Source organism: Haematobia irritans, chromosome 4 (assembly GCF_050003625.1).
Source record: "Haematobia irritans isolate KBUSLIRL chromosome 4, ASM5000362v1, whole genome shotgun sequence".
In the NCBI taxonomy this organism is placed as follows: Eukaryota; Metazoa; Arthropoda; class Insecta; order Diptera; family Muscidae; genus Haematobia; species Haematobia irritans.
In genome coordinates this window covers 185,573,274-185,588,361 of record NC_134400.1, presented here as the reverse complement: position 1 = coordinate 185,588,361, position 15,088 = coordinate 185,573,274, and the positions used below count along the sequence as shown (strand labels likewise).

The following is a 15,088-nucleotide window of genomic DNA, read 5'->3' as shown; positions in this document are numbered from 1 at the left end:
GGCAAAATTTTCTATACGGATAAAATTTTGACAAAATTTTCTATAGAGATAAAATTTTTTACAAAATTTTCTATAGAGATAAAATTTTGACAAAATTTTCTATAGAGATAAAATTTTGACAAAATTTTTCTATGGAAATAAAATTTTGAGGAAATTTTCTATAGAAATAAAATTTTGACAAAATTTTCTATAGAAATAAAATTTAAAAAAAAATTTCTATAGAAATAAAATTTTGACAAAATTTTCTATAGAAATATAATTTTGAAAAAATTTTCTATAGAAATAAAATTTGCACAAAATTTTCTATAGAAATAACATTTTGACAAAATTTTCTATACGGATAAAATTTTGGAGCCACCGTGGTGCAATGGTTAGCATGCCCGCCTTGCATACACAAGGTCGTGGGATCGATTCCTGCTACGACCGAACACCAAAAAGTTTTTCAGCGGTGGATTATCCCACCTCAGTAATGCTGGTGACATTTCTGTGGGTTTCAAAGCTTCTCTAAGTGGTTTCACTGCAACGTGGAACGCCGTTCGGACTCGGCTATAAAAAGGAGGTCCCTTATCATTGAGCTTAACATGGAATCGGGCAGCACTCAGTGATAAGAGAGAAGTTCACCAATGTGGTATCACAATGGACTGAATAGTCTAAGTGAGCCTGATACATCGGGCTGCCACATAACCTATCCTAACCTACGGATAAAATTTTGACAAAATTTCCAGAGAGATAAAATTTTGACAAAATTTTCTATAGAAATAAAATTTTGACAAAATTTTCTATAGAGATAAAATTTTGACAAAATTTTTTATAGAAATAAAATTTTCACAAAATTTTCTACAGAAATAAAATTTTGACTAAATTTTCTAATAAAATTTTCACAAAATTTTCTATAGAAATAAAATTTTGACAAAATTTTCTATAGAAATAAAATTTTAAAACAATTTTCTATAGAAATAAAATTTTGAAAAAATTTTCTAAAAAATAAAATTTTGACAAAATTTTCTATAGAGATAAAATTTTGAGGAAATTTTCTATAGAAATAAAATTTTGACAAAATTTTCCATAGAAATAAAATTAAAAAAAAAAATTCTATAGAAATAAAGTTTTGACAAAATTTTCTATAGAAATAAAATTAAAAAAAAATTCTATAGAAATAAAATTTTGACAAAATTTTCTATAGAAATAAAATTTTAAAAAAAATTTCTATGGAAATGAAATTTTGACAAAATTTTCTATGGAAATAAAATTTTGATAAAGTTTTCTATAGAAATAAAATGTTGACAAAATGTCCTATGAAAATAAAATTTTGAGAACATTTTTTTATGAAAATGCAATTTTGAGGAAATATTCTATAGAAATAAAATTTTGACAAAATTTTTCTATGGAAATGCAATTTTGACAAAATTTTCTATAGAATTAAAATGTTGACAAAATTTTCTATAGAGATAAAATTTTGACAAAATTTTCTATAGAGATAAAATTTTGAAAAAGTTTTTCTATGGAAATGAAATTTTGACAAAATTTTCTATGGAAATAAAATTTTGACAAAGTTTTCTATAGAAATAAAATGTTGACAAAATGTGCTATGAAAATAAAATTTTGAGAACATTTTTCTATGGAAATGCAATTTTGAGAAAATTTTCTATAGAAATAAAATTTTGAAAAAATTTTCTATAGAGATGAAATTTTCAAAAAATTTTCTATAGAGATAAAATTTTGACAAAATTTTTCGATGGAAATGAAATTTTGACAAAATTTTCTATGGAAATAAAATTTTGAGAAAGTTTTCTATAGAAATAAAATGTTCTATAGAAATAAAATTTTGACACATTTTTCTAAAGACATAAAATTTTTACAAAATTTTCTATAGAAATAAAATGTTGACAAAATTTTCTATAGAAATAAAATATTGACAAAATTTTCTATAGAGATGAAATTTTCAAAAAATTTTCTATAGAGATAAAATTTTGACAAAATTTTTCTATGGAAATGAAATTTTGACAAAATTTTCTATGGAAATAAAATTTTGAGAAAGTTTTCTATAGAAATAAAATGTTCTATAGAAATAAAATTTTGACACATTTTTCTATAGACATAAAATTTTTACAAAATTTTCTATAGAAATAAAATTTTGACAAAATTTTCTATAGAAATAAAATTTTGACAAAATTTTCTATAGAAATAGGATATTAAAAAAATTTTCTAAATTTTTCTATAGAAATAAAATTTTGACACATTTTTCTACAAAAACAAAATTTTGACAAAATGTTCTATAGAAATAAAATTTTCTATAGAGATAAAATTTTGACATTTTCTGAATTTTTCTATAGAAATAAAATTTGGACACATTTTTCTATAGACAAAAAATTTTGGCAAAATTTTTTATAGAAATAAAATTTTGACAAATTTTTCTATAGAAATAAAATTTCGACACATTTTTCTATAGACAAAAAATTTTGACAAAATTTTCTATAGAAATAAAATTTTAACAAAATTTTATCTCTATAGAAAATTTTGTCAAAATTTTACAATTTTACAGACAATTTTCTATAGAAATAAAATTTTTACACATCTTTCTGTACACTGAAAAAAATAGTGACCTAATATGGAAGATTATGCAACTTAATTTTTAAGATTCAAAATTTACGCAATGCTAAGGACAGAATTCATTAAAACAATGACATTTTAATTAATAGAAAGTTTACAATCCTTGCTTCAAAATTTTTTTTCATTAAATTCAGGACACGAATCTTAAAATTTTCGTCTCTCTGCTGAAGTTGTAGATCTTTGAAGTAAGGCAAATTTTCCTTAAAATAAAGAAAAACATTTTTAATTTAAAGAAATCGTCTTTAAATCAACTGACATATTGAATTTTAAAAATTTAAGATAAAAACGCCTCAAAAATAGGCTAACACTTAGTTTAAGGATTTGCATCTTTGGTATAAAGTTTTTTTTAGTTTTTTACTTTGAAGTACTTGACATAATTTGGATTTTGGAACTTGAATTTGTTTGTACATGAATACCTTTAGTAATATATCGCAAAACGAAAATAAAAACTCGATGAATGAGATCTGTGTCCAAATTTTATTTATTTGATCCTAGATTGAAAGGCAGGGAGGTCAGTAAAAAATGTCTTTATTTTAAAGAAGCCGCATCTTTGGCTCGGAATCAATACCAAAATCCTTAAGGGAAGGTCAAAATCTTTGGATCCAAGTAAACTTTTTTTTGTGTGTAGACATAAAATTTTGACAAAATTTTCTGTAGAAATAAAGTTTTGATAAAATTTTCTATAGAAATAAAATTTTGACAAAATTTTCTATAGAAATAGAATTTAAAAAAAATTTTCTAAATTTTTCTATAGAAATAAAATGTTGACACATTTTTCTATAAAAACAAAATAAATAAAATAAAATTTTCTATAGAGATAAAATTTTGACAAAATTTTCTGAATTTTTCTGTAGAAATAAAATTTTGACACATTCTATAGAAATAAAATTTTGACAAAATTTTCTATAGAAATAAAATTGTGAAAAAATTTTCTATAGAAATAAAATTTTGAGAAAAATTTCTATGGAATTAAAATTTTGACAAAATTTTTTACAGAAATAAAATTTTTACAATTTTTTCTATAGAAATAAAATTTTTACAATATTTTCTATAGAAATAAAATTTTTACAATATTTTCTATAGAAATAAAATTTGGACAACATTTTCTATAGAAATAAAATTTTTACAATATATTCTAATGATATAAAATTTTGACAAAATTTTCTAAAGAAACAAGTATATACGGCCGTAAGTTCGTCCAGGCCGAATCTTACCTCCACCCTCCACCATGGATTGCGTGGAAACTTCTACTACATCTACAATTTTTACAATTCTACAATCGAATTACTTGGGCTGTGGTAATACTCGTACTTGCCGATGACAAGGTATCTTAAAACTCTTCTAAATTGTAAGTTAGTCTACACGGGGTATATATTAGATAAAAAAGCCGATTAAATACGTATACAATGCAGTTCTTGAACGGTATAAATATATAGGGGAGTCTATAAATAGTTACGAACCGATATGAACTGTGGCGTAGTAATTAGAGAGCTTTATGTGGGGGCTATTTACAATTATGAACTGATATGGACCAATTTTTGTGTTATTTGGGGTTGGTTTATCTTGGGGCTATATGGAACATTTTTGGCATGATTATTAGCGGCCATATCCTTGCACAACGTACCAAATTTCAACCGAATCGGATGAAATTTACTCCTCCAAGAGGTTCCGGAGGTCAAATCTGGGGATCGGTTTATATGGGGGCTATATATAATTATAGACCGATTTGGACCAATTTTGGTATGGATGCTAGAGACCAAATATAAACACCATGTACCGAATTTAAACCGGATCGGATGAAATTTGCTACTCCCAGAGGCTCCGGAGATCATATCTGGGGATCGGTTTATATGGAGGCTATATATAATTATGCACCGATATCGATCAATTTTTGCATGGTTATTAGAGACCATATACTAACACCACGTACCAAATTTCAACCGGATCGGAAGAATTTTGCTCCTCCAAGAGGCTCCGCAAGCCAAATCTGGGGATCGGTTTATATGGGGGCTATATATAATAATGGACCGATTTGGACCAATTTTGGCATGAATGTTAAATGTCATATATAAACACCACGTACCGAATTTCAACCGGATCGGATGAAATTTGCTCCTCTAAGAAGCTCCGGAATTCAAATCTGGAGATCGGTTTATATAGAGGCTATATATAATTATGCACCGATATGGATCAATTTTTGCATGGTTGTTAGAGACCCTATACTAACACCACGTACCAAATTTCAACCGGATCGGAAGAATTTTGCTCCTCCAAGAGGCTCCGCAAGCGAAATCTGGGGGTCGGTTTATATGGTGGCTATTTGTAAAAATGGTCCGCTATGGCCCATTTGCAATACCATCTGACCTACGTCAATAAAGACTACTTATGCCAAGTTTCAAGTCAATCGCTAGTTTCGTTCGGAAGATAGCGTGATTTCAACAGACAGACGGAAGGACATGCTTAGATCGACTCGGAATTTCTCCACAATCAAAAAAAAAAAAACACAGTTTACTTAGATCCAAAGATTTTGACCTTCCTTTAAGGATTTTGGTATTGATTCCGAGCCAAAGATTTGGCTTCTTTAAAATAAAGACATTTTTTAGCGACCTATCTGGCTTTAAATCTAGGAACAATAAAATTAAAATTAGGATACAGATCTCATTTATCAAAGTTTCAGTCTCTTTTCGCGGTTTATTAATAAAGGTACTCACGTACATACAAATGCCAGTTTAAAAATCCAAATTATAACGGATACTTTAAAGTAAAAAATGTTTTCTTAATTCCAAAAAAAAAAAACATTAAACTATAGGCGCTAATTCCTCAAAATAAGTCTTAGTCTATATTTGAAACGTTTTTATCTTAAATCTAAAGTTTCAATATTTCAGTTCATTTAAGGACAAATTCTTTAAATCAAAAATGTGTTTTCTTACTTTAAGAAAATTTGGCCTTAGTTCAAAGACAGGCGACTTTAACGGAGGGACGCAAATTTACAAAATTTTTTTCCTAGGTTAAAGTGGCAGCCCGATCAAGTTTCAGGCTCACTTAGACTAGTCAGTCCATTGTGATAAATAACTTTGTGTCCTAAATTTAATGGAAAAAATTTTGAAGCAAAGATTATAAACTTTATTTTAATTAAAATTTCATTATTTTTAAGAAATTTATAATATTTTGTAAGCTTCATCCTTATCATCCTCAAGATTCATCCTTATTTGCGAATTGTGGAAGGTTTTATTGAGAATATCGTTTCCATGAATTATTACAAAATATTTTCATTATTTATTTCATCGTCTTTCGATTTCGGTTATTTTTCAAAGAGTGTGGGATGTCTTCTCACCCAAACCATCATGTGATACTTTGTAAATTGTTAGTAGAATTCGAGGTAAATAATATCATGAACTTTGTTATCAAAGTCGAAAGACAATCGAGGAAGAATATTTTGGGGTCCAACAGTAAAAAAAAAAAAATATTATTATATTAAATAATATCATATTATATTCACTAAGAGTATTTTCACCATGGTTGTTTGTTTGTGTAATATTTGCTTAATGGGAAAATGGGCACGTATTTAATTATTAAATTCAAATTGCTTTACGATACAAAGAAGCGAGAGATTCTGTATCAGTTGATTACGACAAATCAAATATACTCTAAACTCAAATTAATTTCATAAACATAAAGGTTTCTTGTTCTACACCAATAGAAAAAATTGCGTTTCACAATCGTGAACGGACACCCAGAAAAAAATGACCCCTTCTTTAAGTTAAAATGAACTCATTGTGAAGAAACTTGAACTTCGTATAGCGCCAAAGACATTTTTATTTTTTTTTTTTTTGAAAGATGTGATTTTCGTTGAAATTATGTAGAATGCATTCCATATATTAGTTCATTGGGACAGATCTTACATAACAGATTGGCTGATAAGTCCCCGGTCTAACAAAAAAAAACACATTTTTTGTCAAAATTCGTTGTTATTATTCAACATAGTTCCCCTCAAGAGCGATACAACGATTATAACGACCTTCCAATTTTTTGATACCATTTTGATAGTACTCCTTCGGTTTTGCCTCAAAATAGGCCTCAGTTTCGGCGATCACCTCTTCATTGCAGCCAAATTTTTTCCCTGCGAGCATCCTTTTGAGGTCTGAGAACAAGAAACAGTCGCTGGGGGCCAGATCTGGAGAATACGGTGGGTGGGGAAGCAATTCGAAGCCCAATTCATGAATTTTTGCCATCGTTCTCAATGTCTTGTGGCACGGTGCGTTGTCTTGGTGGAACAACACTTTTTATACCGTCCACCATAGGATGGGGGGTATACTAACTTTGTCATTCCGTTTGTAACACAGCGAAATATTGCTCTAAGACCCCATAAAGTATATATATTCTGGGTCGTGGTGAAATTCTGAGTCGATCTGAGCATGTCCGTCCGTCCGTCTGTTGAAATCACGCTAACTTCCGAACGAAACAAGCTATCGACTTGAAACTTGGCACAAGTAGTTGTTATTGATGTAGGTCGGATGGTATTGCAAATGGGCCATATCGGTCCACTTTTAAGTATAGCCCCCATATAAATGGACCCCCAAGTTTGGCTTGCAGACCCTCTTAAAGAAGCAAATTTCATCCGATCCGGCTGAAATTTGGTACATGGTGTTAGTATATGGTCTCTAACAACCATGCAAAAATTGGTCCACATCGGTTCATAATTATATATAGCCCCCATAAAAACCGATCCCCCGATTTGGCTTGCAGAGCCTCTAAGAGACACAATTTTCATCCGATCCGGCTGAAATTTGGTACATGGTGTTAGTATATGGTCTCTAACAACCATGCAAAAATTGGTCCATATCGGTCCATAATTATAAAGGGTGATTCTTTTGAGGTTAGGATTTTCATGCATTAGTATTTGACAGATCACGTGGGATTTCAGACATGGTGTCAAAGAGAAAGATGCTCAGTATGCTTTGACATTTCATCATGAATAGACTTACGATCTGCCACAACTTCGAATTTTCAGTGAATGGGCCCTAGAAAAGTTGGCAGAAAATCCGCTTTTTTATCGACAAATTTTGTTCAGCGATGAGGCTCATTTCTGGTTGAATGGCTACGTAAATAAGCAAAATTGCCGCATTTGGAGTGAAGAGCAACCAGAAGCCGTTCAAGAACTGCCCATGCATCCCGAAAAATGCACTGTTTGGTGTGGTTTGTACGCTGGTGGAATCATTGGACCGTATTTTTTCAAAGATGCTGTTGGACGCAACGTTACGGTGAATGGCGATCGCTATCGTTCGATGCTAACAAACTTTTTGTTGCCAAAAATGGAAGAACTGAACTTGGTTGACATGTGGTTTCAACAAGATGGCGCTACATGCCACACAGCTCGCGATTCTATGGCCATTTTGAGGGAAAACTTCGGAGAACAATTCATCTCAAGAAATGGACCGGTAAGTTGGCCACCAAGATCATGCGATTTGACGCCTTTAGACTATTTTTTGTGGGGCTACGTCAAGTCTAAAGTCTACAGAAATAAGCCAGCAACTATTTCAGCTTTGGAAGACAACATTTCCGAAGAAATTCGGGCTATTCCGGCCGAAATGCTCGAAAAAGTTGCCCAAAATTGGACTTTCCGAATGGACCACCTAAGACGCAGCCGCGGTCAACATTTAAATGAAATTATCTTCAAAAAGTAAATGTCATGGACCAATCTAACGTTTCAAATAAAGAACCGATGAGATTTTGCAAATTTTATGCGTTTTTTTTTTTTAAAAAGTTATCAAGCTCTTAACAAATCACCCTTTATATAGCCCCCATATAAACCGATCCCCCGATTTGGCTTGCAGAGCCTCTAAGAGAAACAATTTTCATCCGATCCGGCTGAAATTTGGTACATGGTGTTAGTATATGGTATCTAACAACCATGCAAAAATTGGTCTATATCGGTCCATAATTATATATAGCCCCCATATAAACCGATCCCCCGATTTTGCTTGCGTAGCCTCTAAGAGAAGAAAATTTCATCCGATCCCGCTGAAATTTGGTACATGGTGTCAGCATATGATCTCTAACAACCATGCAAAAATTGATCCACATCGGTCCATACTTATATATAGCCCCCATATAAACCGATCCCCCGATTTGGCTTGCGGAGCCTCTAATAGAAGAGAAGTTCATCCGATCCGGCTGAAATTTGGTACACTGTGTTAGTATATGGTCTCTAACACCCATGCAAAAATTGGTCGAAATCGGTCCATAATTATATATAGCCCCCATATAAACCGCTCCCCAGATTTGACCTCCGGAGCCCCTTGGAAGAGCAAAATTCATCCGATTCGGTTGAAATTTGGTACCTGATGTTAGTATATTGTATCCAACATGAATTGGTCATATCAGTCTATAATTATATATAGCCCCCATATAAACCGATCCCCAGGTTTGACCTCCGGTGCCTTTTGGAGAAGCAAAATTCATCCGATCTGATTGAAATTTGGTACGTGGTTTTACTATATGATAACAGGTTGGCTGATAAGTCCCCGGTCTGACACATAGATGGCATCGCTAGTATTAAATGCATATTATTTTTATATAGTACCAACGTTCAAATGATTCGTGTCAAAATTTGACGTCTGTAAGTCAATTAGTTTGTGAGATAGAGCGTCTTTTGTGAAACAACTTTTGTTATTGTGAAAAAATGGAAAAAAAGGAATTTCGTGTTTTGATAAAATACTGTTTTCTGAAGGGAAAATATACGGTGAAAGCAAAAACTTGGCTTGATAATGAGTTTCCGGAATCTGCTCCTGGGAATTCAACAATAATTGATTGGTATGCAAAATTCAAGCGTGGTGAAATGAGCACGGAGGACGGTGAACGCAGTGGACGCCCGAAAGATGTGCACCCAGAGAAGGAATATGATCACCTCAAACAGGTTTTAAGAGCAAAATGTTATTTTTGGGTGGTGACCATGTAACATGGTTTTTGCAACCATGTTATTTTCTCGGAAATCATGTATCTGATTTCGGCGAGCAGGTTATATGTGACGAGAAAATAACATTTTAGTGACAAACATGTTACATAGTCACCATACAAAAATAACATTTTGCTCTTGAAACATGTTTGAGGTGATCATATTCCTTCTCTGCGTGTGGTTACGGCAGAAAACATGAAAAAAATTCACAAAATGATTTTGAATGACCGTAAAATGAAGTTGTTGAGATAGCAGAGGCCTTAAAGATATCAAAGGAACGTGTCATATCATTCATCAATATTTGGATATGGGGAAGCTGTGTGCAAAATGGGTGCCGCGCGAGCTCACATTTGACCAAAAATAACAACGTGTTGATGATTCGGAGTTTTGCAGCTGTTAACTCGTAATACACCCGAGTTTTTCCGTCGATATGTGACAATGGATGAAACACGGCTCCATCACTACACTCCTGAGTCCAATCGACAGTCGGCTGAGTGGATAGCGACCGGTGAACCGTCTCCGAAGCGTGGAAAGATTCAAAAGTCCGCTGGCAAAGTAATGGCCTCTGTTTTTTTGGATGCACATGGAATAATTTTTATCGATTATCTTGAGAAGGGAGGGAAAAACCATCAACAGTGACTATTATATGGCGTTATTGGAGCGTTTGAAGGTCGAAATCGCGGCAAAACGGACCCATATGAAGAAGAAAAAAGTGTTGTTCCACCAAGACAACGCACCGTGCCACAAGTCATTGAGAACGATGGCAAAAATTCATGAATTGGGCTTCGAATTGCTTCCCCACCCACCGTATTCTCCAGATCTGGCCCCCAGCGACTTTTTCTTGTTCTCAGACCTCAAAAGGATGCTCGCAGGGAAAAAATTTGGCTGCAATGAAGAGGTGATCGCCGAAACTTAGGCCTATTTTGAGGCAAAGCCGAAGGAGTACTAAATACCAGAATGGTATCAAAAAATTGGTAGGTCGTTATAATCGTTGTATCGCTCTTGAAGGGAACTATGTTGAATAATAAAAACGAATTTTGACAAAAAATGTGTTTTTCTTTGTTAGACCGGGGACTTATCAGCCAACCTGTTACCCCAGGAGCCACCATGGTGCAATGGTTAGCATGTCCACCTTGCAATCCCAGTTTCGACAGAGCACCAAAAACTTTTTCAGTAGTGGATTATCCCCTCGCAGTAATGCTGGTGGCATTTTCGGGAGTTTCAAAGCTTCTCTAAGTAGTTTCACTATAATGTGAAACGGCGTTCTGACTCACCTATAAAAATGAGGTCTATTTTCATTGAGCTAAACATGGAATCGGTCAGCACTCAGTGACAAGAGAGAAGTTCATCACTATGGTATCACAATGGACTGAATAGGATAAGAGAGCCTGGGTTGTCCTTAAAACAAATAGTTTTTCCTATAAAACAGCGACCCGCTATTACTGATATCAGCAGTGATTTCCATCGGACATTTACCATCATAAAAGCCTTTGCACGCGGTATGAAATTACAGGCATAGCAACAGTTTCTAGTCCCCCTATTTGAGGAAGTTTCTGGTTTTACCAGCTACTCATATTAGCCCAGCAAAAAAAGAGCTTCCAAAAAAGTAGCTTGGATCCCCAATCTGTGATCCGGAAGTAGAGCAAACTTGGACCATCTCCAATGAATTTTACATGGGCTTGTCATAGGACGGAAGTACTCCTTTTTTGGATCCTTTGCATTGCTTTAGAAGTTGTGCCCTGGAAGTTAATTTGAATGAAGAAATTTAAAAAGCGAAAAAAAATTTTTTTTTTTTTTTAACCAATTTCACTTTTTTTTTCATCCATATGTTTTATTACACAATTATTTTCCTATTATCTAATTTTTACAATTTGAAAAACTTTTTCGCTCCGACCAGGGGTTGAACCTGGGTTTGCTGGCACCATAACAGAACGCCTTAGCACACTCAGCCACAAACGTCATTGAACATAAAGCGTCGAATGGTCAATTCAAATGTTTATGATATGATCGTAATACGACACCAAGGAATAACATTTTAATTGCTTCACGAGATGTTATTTATTAGTATGAACGAAAAAATAAGAAACGTAGGTTCAAATCTCACCAGCAGCAATTTTTTTATCAAATATTTTTCTAAAAAAAAATATTTTTTATTTTATACATCGTTTTTGTTTTTTATTTTCGGCATATATTTTTGTATAAATATATTTTTTCCATTAAAAATCAACAAAAAAATTAAAAATTCTCATAATTTGCAAAACCTTCTCAAAAGAACTTCCATGGAAGCGAAAAAGTTAAACGGCACAGGTTCAAATCCCAGCGGGGATGAAATTTATTATTTTTTTTATTATTTTTTTACTTTTTTATTAATTTTCTATTTTTTTGTAAAATTTAATTGTCCAAAATTTGCACTTAAAATAGCCTGATTGCGTTCTTTCTAATACTTGACCACAAGGACTGCATCGGAAGTAGAAAAAAATCATTGGGGGATCCCAAGATGCCCTTTAGAAGAAATGTTTGTGGACTTGTCCAAAAGGACTGCATCGGAAGTGGAAAAAATCATTGGGGGATCCCACGATGCGCTCTAGAAGAAATGTTTGTGGACTTGTCCAAAAGGACTGCATCGGAAGTGGAAAAAAATCATTGGGGGATCCCACGATGCGCTCTAGAAGAAATGTTTGTGGACTTGTCCAAAAGGACTGCATTGAAAGTTGAAAAAACTCGATGGGGGATTCTGGGACGGGCTTTAAAAGAAATGTTTGTGGAACAACTTCCATTTTTTTTGCTGGGAGGTGAATATTGTACTGCTAAGCCATCTCGTTGAGATACTTGCGGCCATTTTCGAGTCGAGGAACACATAGTCCAAAGATTTTATTGCAAGTCTGAGTATATATTTATGGAAACATTTATTTGAACATTACTTCTCTCTCTTAATGCTGATATTTCAGCCTGAAAAAACCCTACAGTGATTAGGTACTCTATGCGTGATTTGAAGTTCCAGGTCTTTTAAGTATATATCAACCACCACTTGTCCAACCAATTTGGAGTCATCGGTATAAAAATGTATATAACCTTTAATCCCCGGGGTCTGCATGCACCACTCTTTACTGTTGGGAATTAGTGTTTCAATTCGAAAAGTGGTTTCGCCAAAGTATAATCCACGGCGATTGATACTTCTGATATTATTTCGAGAACCGCACTGTGTCCGTCCCTTTTTACCGACCACAGCGATAGCTTGTCGTTTTGAATCAACGCGACAGTTTTTCACTCGAAAGCTCTCTTTACATCTGACCCATGCGAATAAGCTCCTAAGAGAATTGTGGAAAGATGTGTGCTCTCACACGATGTTCTCCTACAATCCGATCTAAGCGAACAAGGTCAAGGATAGATTGTACGGAAGATTCTCCTGCGGACTGAACCACAAGGACAAGCTCCAAGGCAGGTAGTAGGAAATCCACTAGAACAGCCTTTCTACGTCCATTCTTATGAACAAGCCCAAAGAAGAATTGTAAAGAAAGCTTCGAACGAACGTTTCATAATGTTAACACTACGAGAAAAAGGAAAATATTAAAACAAAATATTACTGAACCACTCTAACGGAGCTTCATGAAAAGATGAATTTTTAAAGTTAAAAGCAAATCAATATTGTTGTGAGGTCATGTAAAAGGGATATTAAAGTCTGTTCAGCCCATTTTTATTCATCACATCACAACGAATCCCACTTCCTTTTTCTATCTCTTGATCGATTATCCAATTACTTGGAAATTTCATAATTTTTGTTTAGTTTTTTTTTTCTTCACTTTACCATATGGCTCTTTTCCTCATTGAGATGACATTTTAATTTTTCTTTTACAATTTATTTATCGTTTTTCCCTTTTAGCATCATATTACGTTTTATCCCATGATGATTTCTATTTTCTATATAATTTTTTAACGATTTTTTTTTGTAAACGTTTATTTACAGCAATTTACCCAACCTCAGGTGATAGAGCAAATGGCGTATGTTTTAATCGCCATCGGTGGCATCATGTTTTTAATGAGTTTCCTTGGCTACTGTGGAGCGATTCGGGAATCAAGATGTATGCTATCGACGGTAAGTAATTAGTGAATAAATTCGTTCCTTTTTGTTTTCTTGCGACGCCTCGGTCACTTCCGGGTGTTGTTTGAAGTTCAGTTACCCAAATCAAACAAAAGGGAGTTAAGGAGGAAAATTTTAATGTTGTTTTTTATATAGAGGTTAAGTTTTCATAGCTAAGAAATTGACCTTCCATGTTTTTGCTCTATCTTAAAAAAAAAAAAAAAAAACAAAGTATAATAAAATAAAACAAGTAAGGAAAGTCTAAAGTCGGGCGGGGCCGACTATATTATACCCTGCACCACTTTGTAGATCTACATTTTCGATACCATATCACATCCGTCAAATGTGTTGGGGGCTATATATAAAGGTTTGTCCCAAATACATACAATTAAATATCACTCGATTTGGACAGAATTTGATAGACTTCTACAAAATCTATAGACTCAAAATTTAAGATGGCTAATGCAATAGGGTGGAACACAATTTTAGTAAAAACAAGTAAGGAAAGTCTAAAGTCGGGTGGGGCCGACTATATTATACCCTGCACCACTTTGTAGATCTAAATTTTCGATACCATATCACATCCGTCAAATGTGTTGGGGGCTATATATAAAGGTTTGTCCCAAATACATACAATTAAATATCACTCGATTTGGACAGAATTTGATAGACTTCTACAAAATCTATAGACTCAAAATTTAAGTCGGCTAATGCACTAGGGTGGAACACAATGTTAGTAATAAAAAATTTTGGGAAACATTTAAATCTGAAGCAATTTTAAGGAAACTTCGCAAAAGTATATTTATGATTTATCGCTCGATATATATGTATTAGAAGTTTAGGAAAATTAGAGTCATTTTTACAACTTTTCGGCTAAGCAGTGGCGATTTAACAAGGAAAATGTTGGTATTTTGACCATTTTTGTCGAAATCGGAAAAACATATATGGGAGCTATATCTAAATCTGAACCGATTTCAATCAAATTTGGCACACATGACTATATTACTAATTGTACTCCTAGTGCAAAATTTCAACCAAATTCGGCCAAAAATCTGGCTTCTGGGGCCATATAAGTCCATATCGGGAGAAAGATATATATGGGAGCTATATCTAAATCTGATCCGATTTCAATCAAATTTTGCACACTTGGCTATACAACTAAGTGTTATGTTTGTACAAAATTTCAAGCAAATCGGTATAAAACTCTGGCTACTTGGTCCATATTAGTGCATATCGGGCGAAAGATATATATGGGAGCTATATATAAATCTGAACCGATTCCTTCCAAAATCAATAGGGTTCTATTCTGACCCAAATTAGGAACATGTGCCAAATTTGAAGGCGATTGGAATTAAATTGCGACCTAGGCTTTGATCACAAAAATGTGTTCACAGACAGACGGACGGACGGACAGACGGACATGGTTATATCGACTCAGGGACCCA

The 15,088-nt window shown here is 33.3% G+C and overlaps 1 protein-coding gene across 4 annotated transcripts in view; it reads left to right on the top strand.

Annotated features, from left to right (window-relative positions):
* Positions 1 to 15,088, top strand: part of Tsp66E (Tetraspanin 66E) — a 178,015-nt gene that overhangs the window by 113,725 nt on the left and 49,202 nt on the right. For all 4 annotated transcript variants that reach the window (XM_075303775.1, XM_075303771.1, XM_075303774.1 and 1 more), the window contains one exon: positions 13,530 to 13,658. In XM_075303775.1, the coding sequence (XP_075159890.1) occupies positions 13,530 to 13,658 (129 nt within the window). The remainder of the gene's footprint in view (positions 1 to 13,529; positions 13,659 to 15,088) is intronic.